General features: G+C 41.8%; 1 protein-coding gene across 1 annotated transcript; it reads right to left on the reverse strand.

The window, feature by feature from the left end:
• Positions 1-381: 381 nt before the first annotated feature.
• msx2b (muscle segment homeobox 2b) lies at positions 382-2,834 on the reverse strand. Its single transcript, XM_076750624.1, has 2 exons — positions 2,311-2,834; positions 382-1,815 (listed from the first exon to the last, which is right to left on the reverse strand). The coding sequence occupies exons 1-2, from the start codon at positions 2,717-2,719 to the stop codon at positions 1,361-1,363; spliced, it is 864 nt and encodes a 287-aa protein (XP_076606739.1). The 5' UTR covers positions 2,720-2,834; the 3' UTR covers positions 382-1,360.
• Positions 2,835-27,257: the final 24,423 nt, after the last annotated feature.

Below are 27,257 nucleotides of genomic sequence, written 5' to 3' on the forward strand. Positions count from 1 at the left end.
ACAACACACTGTATTTCTGTACAAACAAAACATCATTGTAAAAGTGTATTTACGCTTTGAAAAAAAAAAGAAAGAAAGTTTGACCAGTGTGGTAAATGACAGCTCAGTACGAACGGGAACTATCTGTGAAGTTGGATAATTTATGGGTACCATTTATGGTTTGTCAGACATTGCCTTGAACCCGACCGCTTTCTGGTGGGAAACACAGACACGGGATTAAACCACACAAACACACACAGGTTGGCACACACATGCACAAAGAGCAGCTGTAGGGAAAAAGATGCATAACAGCTGGCTTCACTGGGAAATGGGTAAAACGTGATCTTTCTTTTCTTTTCTTTTCAGGCTAAAGAGCTTCAGTGAACGTAGCGGCACATGTTTACGTATCACTACTTTATTTCTTTACACGTAAAATTAAATGTCATTTATTTTAAGGAAACAGTCTGAAAGGCTTCTTGTTCATCTGAATGAAAAAACATCGGTGGAAAAAATATTCATATATAAACTGCATAGAACAACGTGGGCCCTTTCAAAGGGACGTTCAGGAAGAGCAATATATAAATACACTTTTGGTCAGAACTTTAGTACCATATTCTCACAACCTATCATAAATACAACATAAGGCATTCATACATTTCTAGTATTATGATATTTCAAGGAGAATAAATACGTCTATGGTCTATAAATGCATGGTGAGGAAATGAGGGAGTGATGAAAATGTTTTTTTTTTATTGCTATGAGATAAAAGATGAAAAATTACAACTGTGTAAAGTTTCCATTGCGATGAATGATCTGAGGGTCAAACTTTACTGTCTTGAAGAGGGCATACACCTGAATTCGTCCGCATTTCCAGACAGACCCTTTTCAAATTAAAAGCATGCTTCACTGATATGTTTCAATTGGCCTGAGTTTGCTGAAACACTCGTCATCCATACAAGAGCACACGGTGTGTTGATATTAAGGCCCAACACAAGGCACTGCAGCGAATGGAGAGAAAGGCTGAAGTGAAACACACTCTGTATTATTGTGCCCAGTGCAAGTCCTCACCCAGCTCAATTATTGCAAAAGTAAACAAGTATAAACAGCCGGACAGTAACGCCCCTCCTCATATAGACAAGTCGTGTAAACAGGCAGTCCAAAGGGGCAAGAGGACGTCTAAGTTGTTGTTTTTTTTGTCCTCGCTGTGGGAATAAATAGATTTTTTTAATTTGACTTGAAGTGCTCGTAAAGTTCAAACACTCCTTGTGCAGTAGATCTATTATAAACATTGATTTTCAAAATATCAGCCGCGTGTCCTGTGTGTCCATTTTGGGGGATTCCTTGGAAAGTCATTTCACCAAAGGCAGTGATATTTCCATGCTTACGATAAGTGGTACATGCTGTAGCCCAGAGGAGCAGCGTACAGTCCCAGAGGGGAAATGGGAAGTATAGGTCTGTGGTGGTGGTGATAGGCAGAGTACGTCTGTCCATACAGTGACATGGCGCCCAGCGACAGTGGTAATGTAAAGCCAGGGTGTAAACCTCCAGCGGCGGCTGCTGCCACCGCAGCCGTCTTAGCGTCAGCAGCCATCTTGAGTTTCTCCAGCTCGGCCTCCTGGAGCCTCTTGGCTTTTGCCCGGCGATTCTGGAACCAGATCTTCACCTGGGTCTCTGTCAGGGTCAAGGAGGAGGAGAACTCGGCCCGCTCGGCGATGGACAGGTACTGCTTCTGCCTGAACTTCCTCTCCAGGGCCAGGAGCTGGGACGTGGTGAAGGGAGTGCGGGGCTTTCGGTTGGTCTTGTGTTTCCTCAAAGGGCAGGCAGGACTGACGTGACCTGGGAGGAGAAACGATGGAGATGGAAGAGGATGAGATGATTTCCTTTGAAATGTATTGATTTGTTGAATATAGGATGCTGATCAGTTGGCTGCACTTCAGCAAAAATGGCTAAATTATTTCATCTTAAAAATCAAAGTTGGATACCAGGACACTAGGCCACATTTCAGGAATATGCCAGACACTTTGAAGTGTTTGAAGTACTTCCTTACACAGTAACCTGCAAATATTCTGAATATTTGAGTAATGAGTTCACGTAGCACAGCCTGACGTACTTATGTTTTATTCAAACAACTCTGTCCTCTGTGCAGCACAGCTTGTAGACAATCATCTACCAGTAAACTGAACATCCTGGTGAGAACAACATGAAAATGTCCTTTTCATCCAAACTACCAAATGTAGGTTGCATGAACAAACTTAAAGGTAACTGTGATATTGTGCGCTACTGAGAAATCGACGAAGTTTCAAAATGCTCCCTCTTGAAGAGGTAACTTACGAGGCTGCGTTGAAAAGGCGCTGCTGGTGACCCAGGGTGCGCAGTCCTCTGACTCTGATGTCTCGGATTTTACCGGCGATGAAGGCGCCGCCGTTAAGCTCTTTCGGCTTCCCCCGGGAAGACTGCACGTCTCCCGGCACAGATACAGAGAGTTTAAACCCACAGGGGACACCGACACCGACGTTGCCTCCGGTTTACAGCAGCTGGACTCGCCGCCGCGGCCGTCCGTCTTCCTCCCGGACATGAGCGCCTCCACGCTGAACGGATGACGCCGACGCACCGCCACCGGAGACGTCCTCTCCTCCGCCGCTCCTTCTGCCAAGTCCGCGCGGTTACTGTCCTCCTCGGACGAACTGCACCCAAAGTCTTTAAAAGTCTCCTGAGAAGCCATTTTTCCTCCACGTTTCATCCGGAAAACGAGTGAACTCCAGGCGGAATAGTCAGAGGGTTGCCGGCCAGGTGAGACCCGCTCCGGCGAGCGCTATGTTATGGAGCTGTCAAGTAGAATGTGGGAGTATGTAGACGCATCACGTTGACACGAATCAACTTTGACCAATCACGGCCGCCCAAAATCTTCGAGTGAGCCGATGCTGCCTTCAGGGACAGTCGGAAACGGAAACGCCTCTTTTTGTTTTGAAGAGAGGAGTTCAGCAGAACCTACAAAATGTATTACTAGTGTTATTATCATTGTTGTCATATATTAATAGGTGACCAAACCACTTCAGCGTGTCTCAGGTAACCTTTTACGTACTTGAGGGCAGCAAAAGTTCTGAAAGATCATATAAGTAGTTCATGGAAGTCCTCACTCCCCATGCAGGTAAAATTAAAAGAAAATTTCCAAAAAATGTTTAATTCCACATTTATTCAGTTCATTTCAGACTAGATCAGTGGAGAAAAGTGTGTAAGAATGACCAGAAGTTTTATGTCACGAGCTGTTTCACTAACAGCTGTTCAGTTTTGTATTATAATAAAGCCAAACTTTCCACATGGGTGTCTGATAAGGCTTTACAGGTCTGTAGCTTAACTTTCTTCAGTGAAAAATCAAGATTTCCTTAAAAACTTAATGACAGATTTCCCTCATGGTTCCTCTTTGGATGAATTAGTGAATCAATAAAATATTAGCTGTGCCACAGCATTATTGCATGTTAAGCTTCAGTAATGGATTAGCTCTAACTCTAACCTCATGAGACTGCATGTGTAAACACGGGCCCCATGCGGGTAATTATGGAGAATTATACCTGGGATGAAACACTAACCCTTTTTCTTCTTTATCTCGCTCTGATTTGTTTGCCGTTCCTTTTATTGGGACTTTCCACTGTAACTCTCAAGGCTGCTGTGTGCTACATCAGTGCAGCGTTTAAAGAAGGGTGTCACACTCAAATTACAGAGTAAATTACTTCACTGAATTACAGATTTCGTTTTTAAAACCCTTGGCTCAGTCCAGCTGGTGTCTGAGGCATAACCGGACACAAACTCAATGACACATCCACATGTCTCCAGCCGACCCATTCATCTTCTTGTTCTATGATTCAATCCAATCCTCTGCGCACATTCGACATGAAGTAACTCATTGTGATTTTTCCATGGACAATTTCACATGTCAGCTGAAAGTGCTCTGACTCCTGATGGGAGAACTTTACACTTGTTCCACCAGTTTATCTGAAGAAACAGTCCTTTGATGATTGGTTGAAATATCATTAAGCTGAAAGGATGTTAACTTATTTTAAGATTTTTTTTGCCGCCCACGGTCATGCTTGTGTAAATACTTGCCTATCTGTCGCCTAATTGCTCACATTTAACACCCATTGCTAATAGGAACCATTCTGTCGCTGAATGACAATTAATCGCTATTTCACATGACAAGGCCTGATCCACAGGCATAATCTGCTAATATCTAAGTGGTGGAAGCAATGAGAGTATCTCTGTTTGTGTGTGTGTCCTTCATGCACAGCCCTCAGCAGTGCACAGCTATTCCAGCCTCTCACTCCCACAAGATTAAGTTGCTCTCCAGATTGTTTTCCTTTAAACTCACTGATGGCAAAAGGAATAATCTTACGTGAGAACTTCACAGCGAAACAGAGACTTTACAATATCGGTATTCTGTAAAAAGAGCCACTGATTAGTTTCCCAACATCCCCGAGGATACATTTATGTACAGTAAATGCTCAGTTTTTCCCGCATTTTTACATGCAGCCAGCAGGCCTCAGTAGCTTGTCTGTGTCAGACTGTGAAGCAGAGCTCAGTTCCCAGGAGGCTGCCACTGCTGCCTTATCAAAGTGGGGTTATTTCACAGACAATCAGAGGTTTGTGAAGGCGCCAGTGAGCGGCCAGATGAAAGGACTGACTCCTCAGGGGAGAAACTGTTGCCTTTTTCTTTTTTCTTTTTTCAGCTCTGTTCAGGATCCCCACCTCCATCCTCCTTCTCCGCCCCCTCCACCCACCTCTCTCTTTCTCTCTTTCTTTCTGGCTGTGCCCGCACGCCCTGCAGGCACCTTGTCAGTCATTATTCGCAGAACTCGTTCTTGGCTGAGTGTCAGCGGTGTGATTCCTCTTTTCCTCCTTCCACTCGTCTTTCTTGTATGCGTTTACGCTTGCCGTGTTTAGTTTAGTCATGTATCTTCGTCTGTTACCGTTCTATTTTCTTTCTGTCCACGTCACAATCCTTTTTTTACTTTCTCTTCCCTCATGCATTCTTTATTCCTGTCCTTCCCTCCTGACCCTCTGTCCCTTCCTTCCTTTCCTCCATCCTTTCATTCTGTCTTTACTTTGCTCCGTCTATCTCTTCTTCCTTTCTTGCCACATTTGATCTCAGTGTCAACATAAAGATCATCTAAACCAGATGAGGAATCGTCTAAAGAGGTGGCAAAAAAGAGGAGCTGTGCCATAAAACAGTAATTCATATGTGCCAATCTATTTTTCAACCCTGTTGCAAAGTGAAAACTGCCAGTTGCAGAAACTGCTGGAACTAATGTGACTGTCTTTAGTCAGTGTCAGTACGAGCTCTGGCCTGTACTGACAATGCATCTACAAAAAATGTCAGGCCCAACTCAGTTATTACCGAATCTGAGCTGATGTTCTCTTATGCACTTTGAATGTGTGAATGAATAAAAATACTACGCATTACATGTGTGTTAATTATATTTTAAGACATACAAATAATGAGACTGCAGCTTTGTATGACCATCGATCCAAGAAGTTGTTGGGTTTTGTTTGTATTTTTTTTGTTTTTGTTTTTGTTTTTTTACAAGAAAAGAAGAAGAAGGAGGAGGAATAAAGGGAGGAAGGAAGGAAGGAAGGAGGAGGTGGGGTAGAAATGAGAGGGGGTGCTCTCCTGGGTGTAGCAAAATTACCCACACATCCCACTTCCTTTTTTCCGTAATATCATTTAAGCCTGATAATAGCGTAATAGCGAAAGCAATTTGTCTGAGCATGTTTGTGTGTGTGCGTGTATGTTGCAGTGTGTGTGCGTGTGTGACAGAGAGGCAGGAGAAGCCTCTGGTTGTGTGGCTCGGGCACACCTCAGAGCATTGTAATTACAGCAGAAACTTTGAAGTGGTGGAATGTTTTGGTTGGGATAATCAGCAGGCTGTGCTGCGCTCACACACTATTTACATTCCCATTAAAACACTCATTCACACCATCAAACCAGTAAATTTTACCGTCTGCACTTACTGGGTACAAAACTGGGGAAGTGACATGTTGAAATGGAAAATGTGATGGGTTACATCACCGAGATGAGTGTTTTGCCACTACTGTCATGGTATGTAACCTTATGCAATCCTATATAGCATTAGCTTGCAGTTCCTCTTGAAGATTGCTGCTCTTATTTTCCTCCTTCTAAACCTGAGCTCTTAATGGTTTGAGACCTGAAAGCTGCCAAGATGAAGACAAACCTAGCAGCTGACTCATTACTGTAGTTTAAAAAAAAAAAAAACAACACTGTGCATATATTGAACAATAGATACGTGTTTCAGTCTTTTCTAAAATGCATTTTTGCCACGTTTTGCTTTTATTTGATAGTTGACAGTAGAGATGTGACAGGAAATGAGGAGAAGACTTGGACTCAAACTAGGGAAAGTCATTGTCATAAGCACCTGAGGGGGGGTTTTGTATGGCCGACCTGTGCTTTTGGGCTGGAAAAATAAAAATGAATTCACTTGAAATGGATGGCATCATAAACCTGAACCATGACTGTCCATTTACCAGTATTCTCATGAAATGAAAACTTTTTTTTCCTCACCCATAACAGAAGTGCATTTGTCTGTTCTGATTCTTCTACCCAGCCAGTCATACTACATTCTTCACACCTGGAAAAACAAAATCCTCACCAACTCATTTTAAGATACACTTTTGGACCTCACATTTTTTGCATAGCGGAAACACAATACAATTATATCTTCATCACACAATTTCACTAAAATTTACCCAACAATAATATCAAATCTACCCCAGTTCTGCTTTGTATGATATATGTCTTTGCCTTCCCTTCACACGTGCAGACAGTCATGCATGTACCAGGCCATACTGCACAAAAACACACATCCTGCATCACTGTGCAGACATTTAAGTCACATTGTTCGAATAACTTGCCAAACCAGTGGGACATGTTGTAAATAACTAAGTGACACGTACACAAATGCACACTTAATGTGATCAAATTGTTTTCATACAGACCCAAATTGTCTTAGAACTTTCACCCCCCCCCCCGCTCTCTCTCTCTCTCTCTCTCTCTCTCTCTCTCTCTCTCTCTCTCTCTCTCTCTCTCTCTCTCTCTCTCTCTGAGCTTCCCCAGCCCTCAAAGCCTTCGTCTGTAATGCACCTAAATGACTACTTTGAATGCTACAACGGCGCCAGGGCCAATTAGCTGTTAACACTGGAGACAGATCTATTCAGAAGCCAGAGAATGAGGCCTCCTGTAACGTGAAAGATTGATGCCCACTTTGCTAATGACAAGAGAAGGAGGCAATCTGTTGCTTGACTCAGCCCTGGGCTATGTTACAGCATAGTCAGCTGATTACAGTGAGCCTGCAGGGGAGGGCTCCTGAGAAAATTGGAGATTAAGTAGAAGTCACCGTAGGGGTTAGATGTAGGACATCAATGAACAAACAAATACATACAAATTCCATAGATTCCACGTAAACAAATATGTTTGCAACCAGTGTTGGGCGATATGATGATTATATCATGTCAGTCTGTCAACCAAGAGATCTGCTATAGTATGAGTCTGCTGTCCCTTCAGTATCTTCAGTTGCATTAGGATATATCACCGGAATCTAATAAACTGGCAAGTTGTAAAATTGGTGGAATTCCCCTTTAAGCCCAGCAACATGATTTTTAATTTATAATAACCAAGCAACCACATATATCTATCTATCCACCCCTCCGTCCTCATACTACATACTTATTCATTACAAACACAGGTACACACATTCAGTTCAGCTCACAAAGCCAAGCTGGTGGAAACTATTAGAGACATTAAAACTGTTCCAGTAACAACATCACACAGCCACAATGATTAATAACACATGACACAGGAAGAACACGTCACATATCACCTTTTGATATATGCAGATTTCCCACAACACGCTCACACAGTCATGTCGAGAATTCCGTTCCGTGACAGAAGGAACGCATCAGCCGTACAATATGTAACAAACTGTTCCCTTGAAGGTGATAATTACTTGGGTAATCGCCAGCTGCAATTATATTTCTGGAACGGTGCTCTGCTCTTTGATGAAGTTTTGAACACTATGTAACCTGTGCACTTATCTGCTAATGTAGGTTCATAGCTTCACCTCGCCATAACCCATCATTATCAGATCCTCCTTTCAATTCACAACGAAAATATTACACCTGGAAGGCTTTTGGAAAGTTGGGCGCAGTCAAACCCAGCAACCTCTTAACCTTCCTTGTACCCCATAAAACTGTGCAAATAGGCATGCACTCTTTCCCAATGCACTGTTAACTCTTATATCATGAGCCTTACTGGTACCTTTAGCACATCTCTGCTAACAGTGGTAAATGTATAACCCTCGTATGGTACAAATAGAGTTACTTTATTACTCATCAAATCTTGCAGGAGTAGAAGATTATGCAATGTCAGAACCCATTGGCTATTGTTTGATGATGATTTAGCCTCTGGGGGCCAATGTTTTGGGGCTTCCAGTGTAGCAAGCAGATTTCCAGATAACAGATATTTGGCCCAGGACTTCCTCTTCTGCGCGCCAGTCATTGTTTACAGTCCAATTAGCAACTTGGCTTTCAAACTCCACAACTACTGAACATTTCGGCTAATCTCCATAAACAGAAATCTGCGTATGACTGCAGACGAATTAAAATAAAAGTTCTAAAAAGCTAAATAGCTGTCAGATTGCTTTTGGCCCAATGCGTTCCACCTCTTTTGGTCTCCAAATGCACTGTTTACCTGCATGCGACCAAAAGCCTGCTCAAACGTGATTGGTCAATATCGCTCGGACTACAAACAGAAACCATAACTCTTCATCATTTGCATGTTTGAAGGGATTAAAGATGATGTGCTCTTTTCAAAATGAGCGCCTTCTTTTTTACATTATTTTGGCAGAGGAGTTCCTTGTGGTGTTTTCAGTTATTACAGAACACCCTGACTATGCGGATGACTAGCTGTTGAACATTTTAGTCGAATGGTTCACTAGTAGTGGAATTCAAGTCAAGCTTTCAGCTGACTCTGCATTCAGGCGGAAATTCACCGTGGAGTGCCATCAGGATCAGAGACTAGGAGCATCATCAGACTTCTATGACTCAGTGTGCATCACAGACCTCATGACTTCAGTTTCCGTGTCAAACCCTCAACGTCCGCAGAGACGGGGAGAAACCAGCCAGGGGCCATCTGTTCTTTGCAAAACCACATAGATTCCCTTTGACACGCTCCATCTTAATCAGTTCTGACAGGTAGAATTCTTGACAAGGCCATCGTGTAAATCAGAAGGAGGCTTGTTATTATGGAGAGGCACTGAAATGGTATAATTGTTTTTAAGTGGTGTTAGAAGGGCAAGTGTGCGTGCATTTGTGTGTGTGTGTGTGTGTGTGTGTGTGTGTGTGTTGCATGTGATTGTGTGAACGTGCCCAGTATTCTGGGAAGTTTTCCAGAGATTGGGGAAATCCACCTTCCACACAACAAACAACTTAAACCACAAAAACAAATCTCCTTAAAAGAAATTTTTGTCTCATTACAGCAAATAACATTTCATGGCAGAAAAAGCCACAACTTTCCCAGCTATTATGGCTGCGTTACACGCACCCTTCGGGTTATGTGAGAGTGAAATGTGCTTACACACAGGAACAGAAGCGAGACAAATATAGTTTATCTGTGTGACAACAATAAGGAGAATGGGTTTTGTTTTTTGGTTTTTTTTGCAACCATGAATGTATGAAAACCTCAGTATTAGTGTTTCATTTACATCCAAACCAATGTGAAATGTTTCTTTTTTTTGTCTCTTTGGCTCATGTAATAGCTTGAAGTGAGGCATTAACATTAAAAACATGCACGTTCAGCTTTGACTTTCAGGACTTCATTAATTTATACTTTCACATGGTGAGTTAGGTGTCATGCAATTATCAAAAATGGAATTCTTGTCACAACAATGTTCAGTTTGAGGCTTGAAAACTTGAACTTCAGACATCTCCCTCATTATGAAGTCTGAAAATCACATCGCAGTCATTTTAGTCTACTGTGTCGTAGAGGTTTTATAAGTTTATTTCCTTCCTTAATTTCCCATAATTCATTAAAAGTCCACTCGTCTTTACCACGATTCAAGTTTCAGTCTGTGTGTGTTTGCGTTTAACTACCTTGTCTAGCAAGAGCTTCTTTTATGGAGTCATAAAGAACAAAGCACTTAACTGAATAAACAAATCAGCCACTCTGCCAAAACAAGGAAAAGGGAACATCAAAGCTGGTCATAATCGTTTTGAAGGTCAGCAGTCGGGAAGGGAACCGGCTGAGTCATTGGGTAGTTGGCTGGTGGGTTTATTGTGTAAAGATGGCTCGTTGGCTGGCTGAGTGCACGACTGAATATCCTCTGCGAGGACGGGCCGACTGAGCAGCTGATTATTTGAATTACGGGGACGCTCTTTGATTTACAGACCCACTCCTGCTGGCTGAGGGACTGCAGAGACATGAAATGAGGTGCAACATATGACCTGACACCATTGTAGATCAGGATTGTCTTCAGTAATGAAACCCTCCGTGTTTGACTGTGTGTGTGTGTGTGTGTGTGTGTGTGTGTGTGTGTGTGTGTGTGATGTGGCAGACTCAAGACTTGCTGCTGTTTCATGAACGACGCCAGTCACAGTGGGACCATGAAGGACCAAGGTAGGATATGACCGAGAGTCCAGAGCACACAGCAGCACTGATCTTTGCTCTGACCCTGTCGGGTGAGAACTGCCACTGGGGTCCTTTGCAGTGACCCTTTCTTCGCCTCTGGGGTCAAAGGTTACAAAGCACAGCGTGCGCCCTTTGAAATGGAGCAACGAGGGCGTGCTGCTGGACTGATTGGCAGGATGGCAATTACCAAAATGCTTGTCCAATTTAACTGCCTCACCTTGGAGCTGCAACACATGAGACGGAGAGAGAGGAAGGGAAAGCGGCAAGCGTAAATAGTCATTGACATCCTTGCTTTGCTCCCCACAGACTAAAAACAGGCATGTTAACTTTACTTTTGTAATAAAGAAATAATGCTGAGCTGAATTCTTGGGAAAAATATCTCTAATATGACACTTAGTTTTGTCAATCCATCCTGCAAAATACCTCCCACCACTTTTTGCATCGTTATATTCTTGACTAACATACACAACATTGCTGCTTTATTGTCTTTTTTCATTGGTTTTATTCATGGTTGTGTTTTATAGACCAGTAAGTTCGTCCACTACTATTGCTGCACTATTACACATCTACTTCTAACCTATTTATTCTGAATGTAAGCTCCATGGAATAGTCTTACTCCTACAGTGAGGTGTTTTCTTCCATGCTAAGTTACAATTTCCACTCTGGGTTCCACCCAGATTTGCCACAACTAGTTCCAACCTCATCTGCCATCACCTGCAGTATAAACATCATCTACTTTCCTACTGGGCATTAGCGAGGTGGTGTAAAATATTCCATGTTGCTGTTGTGGAAGGCAGTGCTGTGCATGTTTGTTTTGTGGGTTAAAAATGTTTGATCTGACATTAATTGGCTCAGGATGATATTGACCAGAAAAAAGCTCAGTGTGATCTGATAATAAGATGGTAAGATGTTGGGAAAGCTCAGATCAAGACTTTGGACACTGCTAGAGTCCATTAGAGTAACTCATCAATGGGATGATCAGAGGGATCGTAAATTCAGAGAAATGTAATGTCTCAGTCTACATCAAATCGCAGTATGTGGAAGTGAAAGTGAAAGTGACGACACCCAAAATATCTGCACTTGCAAGATTTGCATGTGCATGCAAAGCTAAACCAGGAAATACTTACTTTACTGTTTTGATTCATCGTCAAAAAAAAAAAAAAAAAGCTTTAAAAAGCACAATGCTAGCCCATCACTCCTCAGGAGTCTGTGGAGACCAAAACAGAATGAAAACAAGAGTGAATATTGGACTTACAGCCACCAGGTGGTCAGAAACATGACTCAGAATGAATTCAGTGTTTCCACTGGCCCCAAGTGACCAAACGATAATTTACTGCAGGTTTAAAGACAGGAGATTGGCACCTTAACAACCTCACTAAGATAATAATTTCATAATTATAATATGATATTCTCTCTGCTCCTGTGCCGTTGCCCCCTTCGAGCCTTTTAAGTCGGGCTGTCTGCCGATCTGTAGATAATTGTTGACTGTAATACAAGCCAGGAAATGGAATGATCAACTCCAGATGCCGAGACAAGAGCGAGGAGAGAGCGAGTAAGACGGACACGGACAAACGGAAATCGAGAGGTGGGGCTGCTGACGGATACCAATCGTGCAGTTTTGTTACAATTAGTCACACAATCTTAACAGCAGCTCCTTGATGTTCTCGGCAAAATGAAGTTTTGATCAAAGTAAGACGAGCATCGTGTGTTGTTAATTGCACTTTATTACATTGGTGTTTGTGTTGCACTCCAGTTTATTCCTTACCTAATTGACTGGCAATTACTCATGAGTCAATAGCGCTTGAGTAGCACTTAAATCCTATTTGCTTGTAATTTCCCCTGTGGCTGTGTTCTTGTACAATGACTACATCTGCCAGCTTGACCCAGAGTTTGGAGAAGTGAGTGACATTGTTTGCCTTTGGAGTAATGGCTGTCATTATGGTGAATTACTACTCTACCCAAACACCCAAACATTCTCTAAAACCACCCCACAGCGCTCTGTGTCTATCTTACTCTCTGGTGCTGGTGCCTTGTTACAATCAATTAAGCTGATTACAAGCACTATCTTCACCACTTCAAAGGAGGGCCATTACAGCGGGTCAGACTAACTGTCTCTTTACTGCGCTGCCCTGTTGTTTGTCTCAGACTAAGAAGCCTTGGATATGTTGCGCTTTCAACATTTGAGGTGCTGAAATCTGCTAAAATGACTTGCAGGCTGTAATTTTTTTTTCTTTTTTGTCTGGCAAATTAAATGATAAATGACGAGCAGTGATCTGAAGACAATTGGTGTCGCCTGTCCTCTTTCAAGTCAAGGCTGACTCCTTGTCAGGTCAGACGACAGGTCAAATAATAAATGGAGGGACACAGAGAGAGAGAGCGAGACACCAAGTCTAGACAGCGTATTTAGAGACCCTCCCTGATTTGCTTTGTTCTCCACCATGTCTACAGGTAATTACCTCAACAAACTACCGGGAGCCCTGTCAAATCTGAGGAGAAGTAGATGAAAAAGTAAATGAAGTAAAAGAATTAATGAATTTATGTCCACGCACATGCAGTCTGTGTGCTTTTGTGTGCCAATGAGCTGTCATGCATGGATGAGTGTCGGTGCGTGAGCGCATGAGAAAAAACCCCGCTTCTAAAAATATCAGTGTGTTGCCATAAAAACAAGAAGTTATTACCAATGATTACGTGCGCACAAGTTCAACATACTGTAAATATTCACAGCTGCTCCTTAGCGTAGGTCTTCAGCTGAAACGGCAAGTGAACGGAGCTGCTCTTTGAAATCAACTGCCAAGTCTGTGGATGTGCTTGCAGGCACATAATCAAAAATACACAAGAATGAATGAGTTATGTTCTTCTTATTGTATTTACAGCACGTGGTACTGAGCTCACAAAACACATCAGACATCTAAATGTTGAACAGAGGAGGGTTTTAGTAACAAGTGAAGGTGTTTCAAATGTTTCTTAAATTGGCTGCTCTGTACGGGACTGCTCACAAATTGTTGGATTCGCTGGTTCTCCCCCATGAAAATCCTGTTGACCGGTGCGTCAGTCTGCATGCTCAAAGTCCTCCCAGTGTGGAGATGGATCTGGAAATAGCCTTTAATAAAATGTTAGGCGCCAGTTGAAGCTTTATCTTAATTGTATGGAAAACAGCCATGCGCTGCCTCATCCTGTAAAGATAGATTGATAGTGATGAGCCACGTGGAAATGTTGCACTGAGAGTGGAAAACAGAATAAAGTGAATAATTAGATAATGATTAAAAAAAATTTTGAAAACCTTCTATCATGAAAACATCATATTTAGATTCAGATTCTATGAATTATGCTCAGTCACACCTGGAAAAAGCAGATTTCTGGAGGGGGGGGGGGTTAAAGATTTGGGGCCTCTCTAATTGTACCTTTGCTTCATTTTTTCACACTTAAACAAAACTCGAAGTCCTATGTGTTCTACATGGCATGTCAGTGAAAATAATATATATAATAATAAGTAAAGTCATTGGTTAAACACAGAGTGATGCTTATCCATTATCAGTTTCTGCTGTTCCGATTATAGAGGGCTTCGAGCTAACCTAACATTTCCTCTGGCAGCTATGAGCTCCTTTCTTGGGCATTAAATATATGTTGGCGCCATGAGGGCTTGAGATGCAGCAAAGTCTTTACACCGTAAAAAAATTACCAGATGAGATTTCCTTCTGTATCTGTAATGGGGAGAACTTCAACCGTACTTAACACAAAAGCAATTGTTGCCTTTTCATTATCATGAAACCAGGGCATTAGTCTGCAGCGTTCATGAAAGGGGAAAAACCGTTTTGATGGCTTAAGATGTAATCCATTATCACAGGATTGTTCCCTTCACAATGCTTTTGATATGAAGCCTCACACACACTTGTGCACAAATCCATTTACTCACTGATGAAGGATAATTTACTGCAGAAGGCGCCAAATGTCGTGTCTGGGCTTCAACCCTCTTTGTTAAATTTGCAAATATCCTTTCATTCGCCTGCGAGCACATATCAATCGCATCGCTTCACGTCACTCAGTAAATATCAAGCCCATAAATCAGCAGAGTTAATTAAAAGTGCCACTGATTGTTCTATCTTTAATGTGTATCAGTTGAAAAATGCGTTAGAATTTGTATCATAGCATGCGTAATTACTCACTTGCGATTGGCTGTTGGGAGTTTTTCTTGCAGGGGCGTCACTACCGACCGTTCAGTATGTCATAGCTTCCAGTAGCCTGCAGGTTCAAGGAGCTGACCAGATGTTATTACCTTAATCCTTAAGCTTAAAGCAAAGGGGAAAGTAAAAGAACATCATTTTATCCTGCAGCGAGGCATTTCATCCCTGTGCATGTGTGGGACTTTGGCCTGAAGCTCTGCTTGAACAGCAAATATTTCATGGATTTTTCGACAAACCGCTTGTTTTGATTGAAGAAAAAACAAAATTTTAAATCTTGGCCAAACTGTCTGAAGTGGAGTGACTCCCTCATTTTAGTGTTTCTCCCTCTCATTTGCTTTGCCACCCTAAACCTCTCTCCCGCAACCCTGGTCCCCACCCCTGCCCTTTCTCACACACACACACACACACACACACACACACACACGCACACACACGCACGCACGCTCACTCAGCAATATTGCTTTGTCAGCCGACGTTTAGAAGATTAACCTCGAACTTGCCAAAGGGCATCCCAGCTCCCCTCCACCCTCAGCCGCTTCCCTCCGCCTCTCGCAGTGTTTCCCTCCCTGCAGCTCCCTCACTGTGAATACTTGCGCAACAAGTGGCGCCGCTGTAGAGCCCCCTGGGTATTAGAGGGTTGAGTGGCGTCCCAGAGAGCCGTAATTACACCACCACTCAGGTGATTTAAATGTCCGGGAACATGCTGACCCATGCATGGCACCAAAAGTTCCACATTACACTGACACCTACCCATGTTCCGTGTCTCAGGATTCATTATTCATTCTCACATTTCACTTTTTTTTTTTTTATTCTGTGCAAACATGAACAAATCATTTTCCATGTTTTGACGGGAGTGAAATGAACTGTGAGACATCCCTGCCAACATTTTTTTTGTCAGCTCTTTGGATGCAATGTCCTGCAATACGAGTTAATTCTTTTTATCTACCGATGCTTGGTACACTGAGAAAATCATCAACCACAGTGAGTTCCTCAAGCCTTGCCTGTTTGGCTCCCTTCAAGAGGAACGCTTCGTGATCAGTTTTACAACTTTATTTTTATCACCAGCTGAGCTCAGTGGACGTTATTAGTAAAGGAATGATAATCATGTACAAACGCTACTCAAAAGAACTTGGGACTCGACAGGCTATAATTCAAGAGAAAGGGTTGATAATTGGGTTTGGTTGACTCTCCACCTCCTTCAGACATTGTGGTGACAAGAGGGAATGTTTCTCTTTTAACAAGGTCAGGGCTAATACTGCTTAATGGGAAGGGGATGTTCCTCTGCCCCCGTACTCCCCAGCTCACCCCTTTCTACTTCTTCTCTTATCTTCTCCCTTTCAGTTTAACAAGCTGATGTGACCGAGTGGTCACAGTGATGTATTAGAAATTCAATGGTTTCTGTCTGCACAGGACTGAAAGTTTCCCCTACGGGAATCCTTTAAAGTTGCATCGAATCTCTGCCTCTCTGCATTTGCCAGGAACCATTCGGCTATACTACTCCACAGAGGTGCATGCAAACAGGTCTGAAATGTTGCTCTGCGCAAGAAGAGGTATATGTGACAGGGAATCCTTGAAGCAGGTTGTCTCCGCTCGGGCCATAAAACAATGAGTGTCATGAGAGAAAAATGCATGTGCTAATGTTGGTGGAAGCAATGAATCCTTTCATCTCTTTGTCTCACAGCCTTGGTGGCGTTCCAGCTCCAGGGACCTACAATTTAAAAAATAAGAGTCAGGGAGAAAAAGCTTGAAAGACAAGCATTAGCACAAAGAGAGATTATAAATAGTTTCCTTTCATTCAAGGTTTTCTCAGCGTTTGCAAATGAGGTATTAAAGTTTCCTTTCTTCCTGTTAAGATTTTGTTTCTGACAGCACTGGTTAAAGAAATTGTGCCTTTTCAGTTGTAATCCCTGCAATTAAGGCTGTAGGTGCGGCTCCATTACCTCAGCAGGATTAGTAATGACCCAGGAGAGAATATAATTGCTTCTTAATTTGAAGTTGTGAAGTGCATGAAATACCTGAGGCTCAGCCTGCCGTCTCAGCAGTGGTTAGTTCATGGATTAGCTGCTTTTTTTTCCCCTCTCTTCCTCTTGTTTCCAGACCAGGAGCTTTACAGTTCTTGAGTTTTATAGTGCTCTTTGCCCTTGTTACTTGTTATCTACACTGGATCTTCATGAGAGACCTGTTACCCTTAAGTTGGCTCCAAGAAGGTAATAATGTACAAAACAAGGAGAAAAAAAAAGAAAAAAAAAAAGATATGTTTAGATGGCTGTAAGATCCTTAAGATCCTTTTTACCTGAATATATGTATATACACTATATTATTGTACACTATATTTATATTATACTGTTATACGTTTGTTTAATCCTCAAGCCATTCTCTGCTAAAGCATCATGCTGTGCAGGGAAAACCTAAATGATCAATAGCATCAATAAACACAAGTGATCCTATTAAGCATGTTGGCGTCTCAGGGCCTAAAAGCACGTGAGAAAGATGAGCGTTGAGTAGAAACGACACTGTCGTCACACGGTGAGACTGTAACACCCCTCATTATTCAGGTCTGACATCTGTCCAAGCTGACTAATGCCATATAATTACAAGGCCTTTGACCAGCCACAATGGTCTTTTTAAGTCCTGTCTTTTGTCCTCAGCGAGACATTTCCAAGGTGTCCATTAGTGACAATACAGCACTTGCAACTGACACCTCGCTGCACAACAGTGCTAAGTAACCATTATTTAACAACGGGGATCTGATGTGACGAGTTGGATTTAGTTAAAAAAAAAGACGTTTCAGCTCAGAGCTTAAATACAGAAACATTATTCTCACAGTTAATTCAAATGAAGTATTCTGACTAATGGATATGAAGTATGTGGATTTACATAACGGACACTTTGTGATGTCCAGAACAATTACTGCTATTGAGTCTTGCCTGGTGAGACAGACACTGTGTTGACTCTTTTATCTATACATTTAAAACATGTTGTAAAAGACGGATCTTTGTCACCACCAAGCCATAAATCAACATATTTGATTCTGTTTTTGTATACTGCTGTGTTTATTGCAGTAATGGCAATTCAATTTCTATATATTCTGCAATTAACACTCTATACAGCACTTTATATTGTCAGTAGCAGCACTGGATTCAAGTTGCCTTCACATGCACGAAGGATTCACAGGAATCACGTGACTGGAATCCTTTTGCTGTTTGTAATTTTATCTCATTGATATCAGTGTCACCGTTCACCGTTCACTCTCCGCACTGTATCAGAGGAGTGTTGTATTTCTGCTGACGCGAACCAAAACGTGTCCTTCCGCTGCTACTTCACATTAAAAGCACTCAACTGGTGAAACCCAGGAAGGCTTTTGTTGTGAAGCAGTCACAGGAAGCACACTGTATTTGTCAGCGAGGTTAGTGCATTTCTGTGCTTTAAAAACACCAGACATGTCATTTTTAGCATGTTTTTCTTGAGCTGATCACTTTGAAACACAGGAACTCGAGTGACTTTTGTTGGATCTCCAACACTGATTTTGTTGTTCGTTTGTGGTTCGTGCATCAAAAAAAATTTATTCTTATGGATCATACACAGTTTTGAGGTAATACCCTCCATGTATAGGTTTCTAGCCATCCTAAAATGCAGGACTACTAGACAACTGTACTCAGTGCTCAGTGCCAAAGATTGAGATCATACGTTATCAACCTGACAGATGGATCTAGTTTCACTTCTCAGGCACATAAACACACATACAGACAAACGACTGCGTTCAGAAAACAGCAAATAATTTTCCCAGGCCTCATCATGTGACCTGGATTGTTGGCGTGAGAAAGAGGCGTCGGTGCTCTGATCGAAGGAGCAGTAGAGAAAGAAAGGAGGTTGACAAGCAACAGGATGTCAATTACACGGCGGCAGTGAAATCCACACTTCATGCCGGCTTAAAGCTGTCAACTGTCAATAGAGAGGAGTGCCAGACAAGCCACTCTGGAGTCTGCCTCACAGAGCAGGAGGCAGTGCGTGTGTGTGTGCGTGTGTGCATGTGCATGTATACACTTTGTAACTGTAATTGGAAACATTCATTCATCTATGGACGAGTGTGCTGTACAAACAAACTCTGGCATACGCACACAGACCCGACAACTCCCCTGACAGCAAATTAATGGGGAAAAAAAAAGTTGTGTTCACTTTTGCCAATATTCAGAAATGAATGCAGTTATCACGTTAGCTATTCTCTGCTTCTGTCTCTGGCATTACTGAGTCTGACAGGGATTGTTATGCACGCTGGTGTACAGTTTAGACAAAAGAAAACATTAGCAGGGAATCACTTAAGTGTTGCTGTCTGTCTCTGCTGCATTGATTTCCTTGTCTCCTGGAAAATTAACCTGTAAGTTACCAGCACTGAAGGTCTATAGCTAATCTAGCAGCCCTGTGAGGCTCAGTGCTCAATGGAATCAGAGTCTGACATCCACCCACGCCTCAGATCAGGGAACAAACTCTTTCGCATCTCAGGCCTTCAGTTGCTTTAGTTGCTTTACACGAGCGACACACGATGTCCGTGTGTTAATACATGCGTTGACTGATCCTTGTGATGTGTATCTTATTTTGATAAATTGATAATTAACTTTATTTAACAGCAGCACAGAGAACATAAAAAAAAATAAATAAAGTGATAAAGTTTGTGACCGAGGGTGATTTTCATTTTCAAATGTTTACACAAGTCGATTTTTCTTAATAGCAGGAGATAAATAAAGGGGGACGACGGTGACTGCTACGCCTCAATCAATCGCAGTGTCTTACCCAGCTGCTGCCAGGCGGTGTGTAATCAACCAGAGAAATTTTATTAGTCTCTAAATGGAGTACTGCTTTGATTAATGGGAGGCCTCCTCGTCTCCACGTGCTCCAATTAACTAGCCTCCACAGGTTTTAAGGCGCGCCCTGACTGTTGACACCCAAAACCAGCATGAAAGGCGGAACAAATTAGCATAAGAAGCCGTCGTCAATACATTCAAATTTAACTTGGAAATTGTTTGTTCAGATATTTTATATGGTCCACGTGTGTTTTACTGTCACTGAACTTTACAAGTCTGTATAACCTTTAGTTGAAATATCCTGAAACCGGACCCCAGAATGTGTAGAGCAAGCAAGGACACACACACACACACACACCAGAATTTAGTGGGGAAATAACTCAAGCATGATGGGAAGCTGTTACTGACCCTGCGTGTGTGTGTGTGTGTGTGTGTGTGTGAGTGCGTGCCCTCTCGTGTGTGTTTCCACTAAATTAAGAACTTATTAGGACTTAAAAACCCTATCCTATTTCACGCAGGGAACCTCTGGGGGAAATGAGGATTACTCTTCAAAGCCTGCGGTTTGGCTGTTTTTATGTTGTAACACTTAATATTTTATGTCGATGTGATGGTCGGAGCATTTGGAGAGGTCATATGTCAGAGTTAGATGTTAATGCTGCGTGCCTGGTCCTCGCCAGTAGCTAATTATATGTGTTTTGGATTTGATAGCGCTAACAAACAAGAAATAAATGACTTCCAGTGAGCCAAGCTGGAACGTATTTTGATGTCTTCATTTCATCCCGAAACACAGTTTGTTTGGGCGTGCAGATGCAACATGTCTCCCTTTTTCCTGCTGCTGTTTGCTTTGAAATTAAGTCTTGCATTGCATAAATTTGCAGATTTTGATGAATGAGACTCAATTTTCCGAACTGTAAACATCTTCTAAAACTAATTAGAACTGAAGATTAAAAGTGTTAAATTTATATTCTGTCTTAATGACACTAAGTCTTCAAAGTGATGCCAAATTACAGAACAAATGATACTCTGCTGACTGTACTGTCGTAGGTGATGATACATATAAACAAGCTTATTCAAGTTTGTGTTTTAAAGGCAGAAAATCAGTTAGTTATTCATCTTGTACAACCCCGATTCTAAAAAGTTTGGATGCTGTGTGAAACATCAAACAGGATGTGATCATTTGCTAATCCTTTTTGACAGATGCTCAATAGAAAACAGCACAAAGACAATATATTTCATGTTTTACCTCATCAGCTTCATTGATTTGTGTAAATATATGCTTAATCTGAATTTGATGCCAGCAAAACATTTCAAACAAGTTGGGACAGGAGCAACTAAAGACTGGGAAAGATGTTGAACGCTCCAAAAACACCTGTTTGGAACATTCCACAGGTAAACAGGTTCATTGGTAACAGGTGATAGTGTCATGATTGGGTATGAAAGGGGCATCCTGGAAAGGCTCAGTCGTTCATAAGCGAGGATGGAGCGAGGTTCACCACTTTGTGAACACATGATTGTGCAACGGCTATTCGGACATGGGATCAGGAAGATTTAAACTGCAACTAAAACTGTTGTGGGTCAACACAGTTTATTTGCAAATGATTGCATTCTGTTTTATTAACATTTTACACAGCGTCTCAACTTTTTTTTTTAATCGGAGAAGTCTAACATTAGGGCTTTCCAAGAGAGCCAAGTTGGCCGAACCCTCTGTCCCCATCATGCACAGAGTGGAAATGTAGCGCTGTTACAGTGTGAAGCCACAGAGCAGCCACAGTTGGAAGGAGCCCCTCATGATTTCAGTTCTATTACGAAAAAGACCGCAGTCGTGATTAAAAAGACTTTTAGTACTTCTAGTCACTGCCACTACTAAAAGTGTTTACACACAGGCCTTAATTGGGAATCAGAGTTGTGTAGACTGCAGTTAGAAAGTCATTCCACTGCAGAGATTGCAGTCGAATAAATATACATCTCCAGACTATTAAACATGAAAGTTATGCGCATAAAGTAAATGGAACGATAATGACTGATGAAAGGCACGCTGATGAAAACGGATAATAATGCACGAATCATCCGGTTTTGCTCTCTTGTCACATCATGTTTTATTCAACGGCCCCTTATTGCAAGCAAACCTCTGTGGAAATGTCTCTCCACCTCGTTCTACCTGTCATCGTATTGCATTAGCTTTCTGAGCTAAATGCACTGAGAGATGGTATCAGATTTCCTGCAGCGATGAGACAGAGATGGATTGTGAATCAAAAAGACAGGGACAGATCGCTGGTGGAGACACTGCTCGTGTTCCTCTTCACAGCCGCTGCCAGCAGCGGGACAGTTTGGTGTCATTGTGTTATTTAGGGCCTCTGACACAACAAAGAAACTCTACCTGTCTCCATTATGATGGATTCACTCATTAATGTTGTGGCTCAGTTTCAAACAGGAGAACCTGTTTTGTGATTTTGTAAGGCTGTCACTTAACCTGCTCACTGCACCCATTAAAACTGTCTCTGGAGATATATGCTGGGGAGGGTATGTGTGTGTGTGTGTGTTTGTGTGTGCATGCGTGCGCGTGCGTGCGTGTGTGTGTGTGTGTGTTTGCATGTGTGGTGTGTGGTGAGGTTACAGGAATGGAAACCGACTGTTTTCTACATATTTTCAATTGTGTTTCCTGCTGTTGTTTGTTTTCTCTATTCAGACACAAACAGTTTAGTCTCTTCCCTCAAATTATGCAAAATCAACAGTTTATTATTGTGGTTTTTGTCAGTTTGTAAGTGTACTCGCTCTCTCAGTGTCAGGGGGGGACTCTGGCTGCAGAGTAAAGAGCAGAAAAAAGCATTTTAATATTTCATCTTCTGCTTTATATGTGCAGTACAAGCAGTGACAATCTGAAAAGCTTTGGCGACGGCGAGACTTCTCTCTTATGGCGTCAAAGAGCTCGACAAATATCTTTCTGTTTTCCAAATGACCAGCAGTTTATACAAAACTTTTACAAGACAGTCCTCGGGCCAGTTGTGAGTTATAAATTCTATTTCTAGATCTATATTTATTATTCATGAATTACTTTTTTCATGTTGTCGTGATCGTACCGTGAGAAACATCCGGGAACATTAGCGAGTGAAGAATTAATAGATGAATTGGAAAGAACTATAAAATCCTACTTATATACATAAAAGCATCCTCTTCTTCGTTATCTTATCAGAGTTTGGAAAGTTCAGGGTCCATTAATTAGCTTTTACAAGGGATTTCAAATGCATGACCTGAATACGGAACTTCGGTCATGTGATAATGGGTGGTCGATAATGGTGTGTGTGTGTGTGAGTGTGTGTGAGAGAGAGAGAGAGAGAGAGAGAGAGAGAGAGAGAGAGTGAGTGAGTGAGTGAGTGAGTGAGTGAGTGAGTGAGTGAGTGAGTGAGTGAGTGAGTGAGTGAGTGAGTGAGTGAGTGAGTGTGTGTGTGTGTGTGTGTGTGTGTGTGTGCGTGCGTGTGTGTGGTGACTTTGACATCCTCCTGTGAATTTCAAACTGGATGTTATTTCGCACTCTAAGAGGAAGAGGAGTTAGAAGAAGAAGAAGTTTTTTTAAACACAGTTAAGGCCAAACGTACAGTATTGTAGCAATGCTCCCTGCCCGTAATGCACGCTGATTAGTTATCAGTTCATATCAGTTACTGATGCTTAGGCTTGGGCCCATTTTCTTATCTTTTCTTTCTTCCTCTTTTCAATAAGTTTCCATTCATACTACTTGCGCTTAGACTGGCAGAAGCTGAACGTTTCAACTTTTTTATCTGTGACTTTTTTAGCTACTTCAACTCTGTGCACATTAAATTCTAGAGTTATATACCAAACATCAACCCCAAACCAATATTTTTCCAACAAAATCATAATTTCTGGATCCACAATTTCTCCATGTACACCCTGGTGACTGCAGAAGTACCCCCAGTGTACTAGTACATCTGATTTGGAAACACTGATCTGTTGTATGTAATTGTATGGTAATTTATGTCCACCAAACTTTTAGTATTTAGAAGTAGAGTGAAGTAAGTAGTAGAGTAAATTATATTGGGCAAGAGCTCCCCCTTGTGATGACATTAGATTCTCACAACAATATTCTAGGCTGATGGAGTAACATCTTTTGTTTGCATCATTACAGCATCTGAGCGCAGCTGACAAACTATTACAGGGAAAAATCTCAATAGGCCCACAATGCCTCACATGTTGTCATCCCGTAAATGTTCAAGTCCTTAGTAGTGATGCACACCTTGGCCTTTGAAACAGAATGCAGATGAGGTGAAATAAATCGGGATGCATGAAATACAGAAGGCAGCATAAGAAGATGTGCATGTTGGTGGAAGCAGGTGTATGCAGGCGGCATGCAGCCACAAGTCTGATCTGATTTACAAGACACACATAAGTCTTGAGTCTGCACCTAGCAGGCAAGGCTGAAGTTGAGTCTTAATCCCTAAGATTTTGGTTTTGACTCCTACAAAAGTTGTATGTGCTTGAAATGAATGCAGTTCAAAGATATACTGTAAACACCAACAGAGTGATCCCTAGACTGAATGTTAAGATGAGCTGAACACCAACATTATTCATCAGCTGAATGAATACAAAATTGTGTATTGAATGGTGGTTTGATGGTTTACTGACTGCACATATGGTCAGAGGAGTTTAGGGATTTCTGATTCAGAAGCCATCGCCTCCCTCTAGTGGGAGTCAGAGTACATACATATATATGCCCAATACATTCTGCAGAGCAACTTGTTCATTGCTTAGAAACCCTGCAGTGGAGCAGAAAACAGCCTCCAGTGTGTCTCTGTTCGGTTTCACGAACTTACAATGGACAGCATAAACTGCATGGATCTGGTGCATGTAGACATGGATGTGGTCTCTGTGACGTTATGGTTTTCTGAGGAGCTACTGTGAAGCTCAGTGACAGTGTATCTGGCCATCGCCATCTTGGCAGCGGGTGACTGCCTAACCCCCAGCTAATCCAAAAATGGGCAAAGAGGTGGAGGTTAGGCGGGCTAAAAGGAGCCTGGTTACTGAAACCTAATGGCCAGCTGTCACTCAAAGCGGTCCTACCCATTATGCATAACTTTAAGACTTAATATAAAATTAGTGAATGAGTGAATTATATTAAAATGTTCCCCCTATAGTGCTGTCAAAAATAGAGAAATTAGCTGTAGACACTGTGAAAATGTGTGGGCATTTAATACGGGCAAGTTTAAAATGACAACCCTACCCTAACCCTAACCCTAACCCTTATGCCTGCCTTATCAGAGCAATTTCAGCCTGTGGAGGAAACTGAACTGGTGTAAAATGATGTAAAAATGTATTAACTTCTAAGTGTTTTCTATTATCAAATCTTTTAAAGATAAACCAGATAAATGGTTTGCCACTGTATTTAAGTTTTTCCTGCAGGTAGTGACTGTCAGGCATACAGTAGGAGTCATTATAAGGCACTGCCTCAGCAGTGACGTAATAAGATGTCATTTCTTAGAAAGGAAATGATTTGTAACTGTTCTTGAAGCTTCCTGGAAAGGATTATGTCATAATTCCTGGAAAAATGTGCACATTTTATTTCTAATTTAATTCCTAGCGTGGACCAGACAGTCTTTTACTCAGTGGTACAAGTCAGCTGAGGTTGTAATTCACAGATAAGCACATAGTTCAATATCTGTGGAGAAATACATCACCGACTGAATCTCTCTTTGCATTTCTTTCCAAGAAATTCCTTTAAAGTTTAGTCCCTGAACGACATGCGTGTAGGCACTGATACAGTAATATTCAATTCCCCTGTGACAAACTCAGTTTAGCAGGCATTTTTCCTGTCAATAGTATCAAATATGAATTTACTCTGAAAAACTGAGGGACTCATAAAATAGGATATTCCCATTATTTCCGCTTCATTAAATGTGTTATGTATAAAACAGTTAAGACAAGCACGCTACTGTAATGTCTAAGACTGGGAAAAGTGGACCTTCTTTCAGTCACATACATCATGTTACAGCAATGAGCTGCATTTCCACGCCTCACTGACTCCTTTCTCAGGACTGTCTGCAGCAGTATGTAGCACATCGCTAATCACTTTATGGTCAACCATTTTGGAACACAAGAGAATGAAAAAGCAATTATGTTGCAGAATGATCATATTCGCAGTATCAGAAGGCAACGGTCGTTTCAAGGTGAATTTATTCGCGGATACCTGCCTTCTACAGACATCAGTGTCATCAATCTTTAGAGAGGACGCGGCCGCGCTCATGTCACATGCTCTCATTTAGTGGAGAAGGACATGGGATGGACAGAGATATTAAGCATGTTCGCTATCTAAGTTGAGTGTGTTACCATGCCAGTAGTGCTTATTAGATTAGCTAAGGCTGATGAGAATGTCAATAGTTTTGCAGGTATAAGCTGTGTAGTCATAAATATTATTACAGTTCATCCTGAGGGGAGCATGAATGCGTGCATTAAATTTCACGGCAATCCATTTGATAGGTGCTGAGACACAACAACCTCATTGAGGAGCGAGGTGACAGATTCACCACGTGTTCTGTGATGCGTTCTGGTTCAGAGAGTCCTCAATCTCTGGCTGCATTTTAGTTCAGAAACAGTTAAAAAGGACAATATTTGGAACAATTCAGTGAAAATACGCAGCAGCCGCAGCAACGTCTGTTTGAGATGTTCTTAAATTCTTCAACAACATTTGTCAGAGTTGTCTGTAGACCGCTGTGGAGAAGCTAAATGTAAGTGAGTAATGAATAAATGAATATGTAATATGTGATATGTGTAAAGCAGGCTCTCAGTCCTAAAGCCCTTATTGTTGAATGAATGTAAAGAGCCAGCAGATGTCACTGTGCTCCCTCTGAAGGTAACGAGAGCACGAGGAGTTCAGACCAACACCGTTAACAGTCACAGAGCCTTTATTCATGAAAAACACAGAACGATTATAATGAGGAATCCTCCCAAACAATCATTCATTTTCTTTTCACAAACACTGCTTTCTCAAATAGTCTTGAACTCAAAGAATCTTTGGGAAATTACACAAAGCAGCAACCCAAAAAAAGGGTAGTTGAGAGGAGTCAGATAAGCTAAACTGAACAGAGGATTCATCCACTGTAACTGTAGCGGTCATGTTTTCAAAAATGCATTGTTGTTTCTGCGTGGAGTTTGTAATAATTAATAAGCTTGGTTCTTCAGCTCTACGGCACATAGTGTTTTGGATATAAATGTTGTATCATTGAGAGCAACAAGGGCTTGCTTCAAAAGAAGTGTTGAGCTGGACAGACCTTAATCGCCTATGCTTTTCATTTTTTCTGTCTTGTGAAAATACTTATTTAAATTACATGAATGGGAGTTGGGCTTGAATACATCTGGAGAAATTAAAGAAAGGCTTCAACTGCTTTTGTGCGAGGGATTAAAGAGGATTGATATCTTACAGAATGAGTTCAGTCAACTGGGAGTTGTTGCGTTCTGGCTCTCCAGCTCCTGTTTGGTGTATCAGGTGGTGTGTTGCAGAGGTTGTCAACCACTGCACCAGAGCCGGGGCCTGTACAGTCCGATGGTTATTCATACCCCGACCACGTCCTTCAGAGTTTACTCCTTCTCCTCTGGGTGCAGGAC

This window comes from Chaetodon auriga, chromosome 15 (genome assembly GCF_051107435.1).
Source record: "Chaetodon auriga isolate fChaAug3 chromosome 15, fChaAug3.hap1, whole genome shotgun sequence".
NCBI lineage: Eukaryota > Metazoa > Chordata > Actinopteri > Chaetodontiformes > Chaetodontidae > Chaetodon > Chaetodon auriga.

Bases quoted from the DNA above. Each gene is read 5' to 3' on its own strand.
- msx2b (XM_076750624.1), bottom strand. From the start codon at position 2,719: ATGAAACGTGGAGGAAAAATGGCTTCTCAGGAGACTTTTAAAGACTTT. The intron at 1,816-2,310 runs GTAAGTTACCTC...TTCTCCTCCCAG, and splicing joins CGCCTTTTCAACGCAGCCTC to GTCACGTCAGTCCTGCCTGC.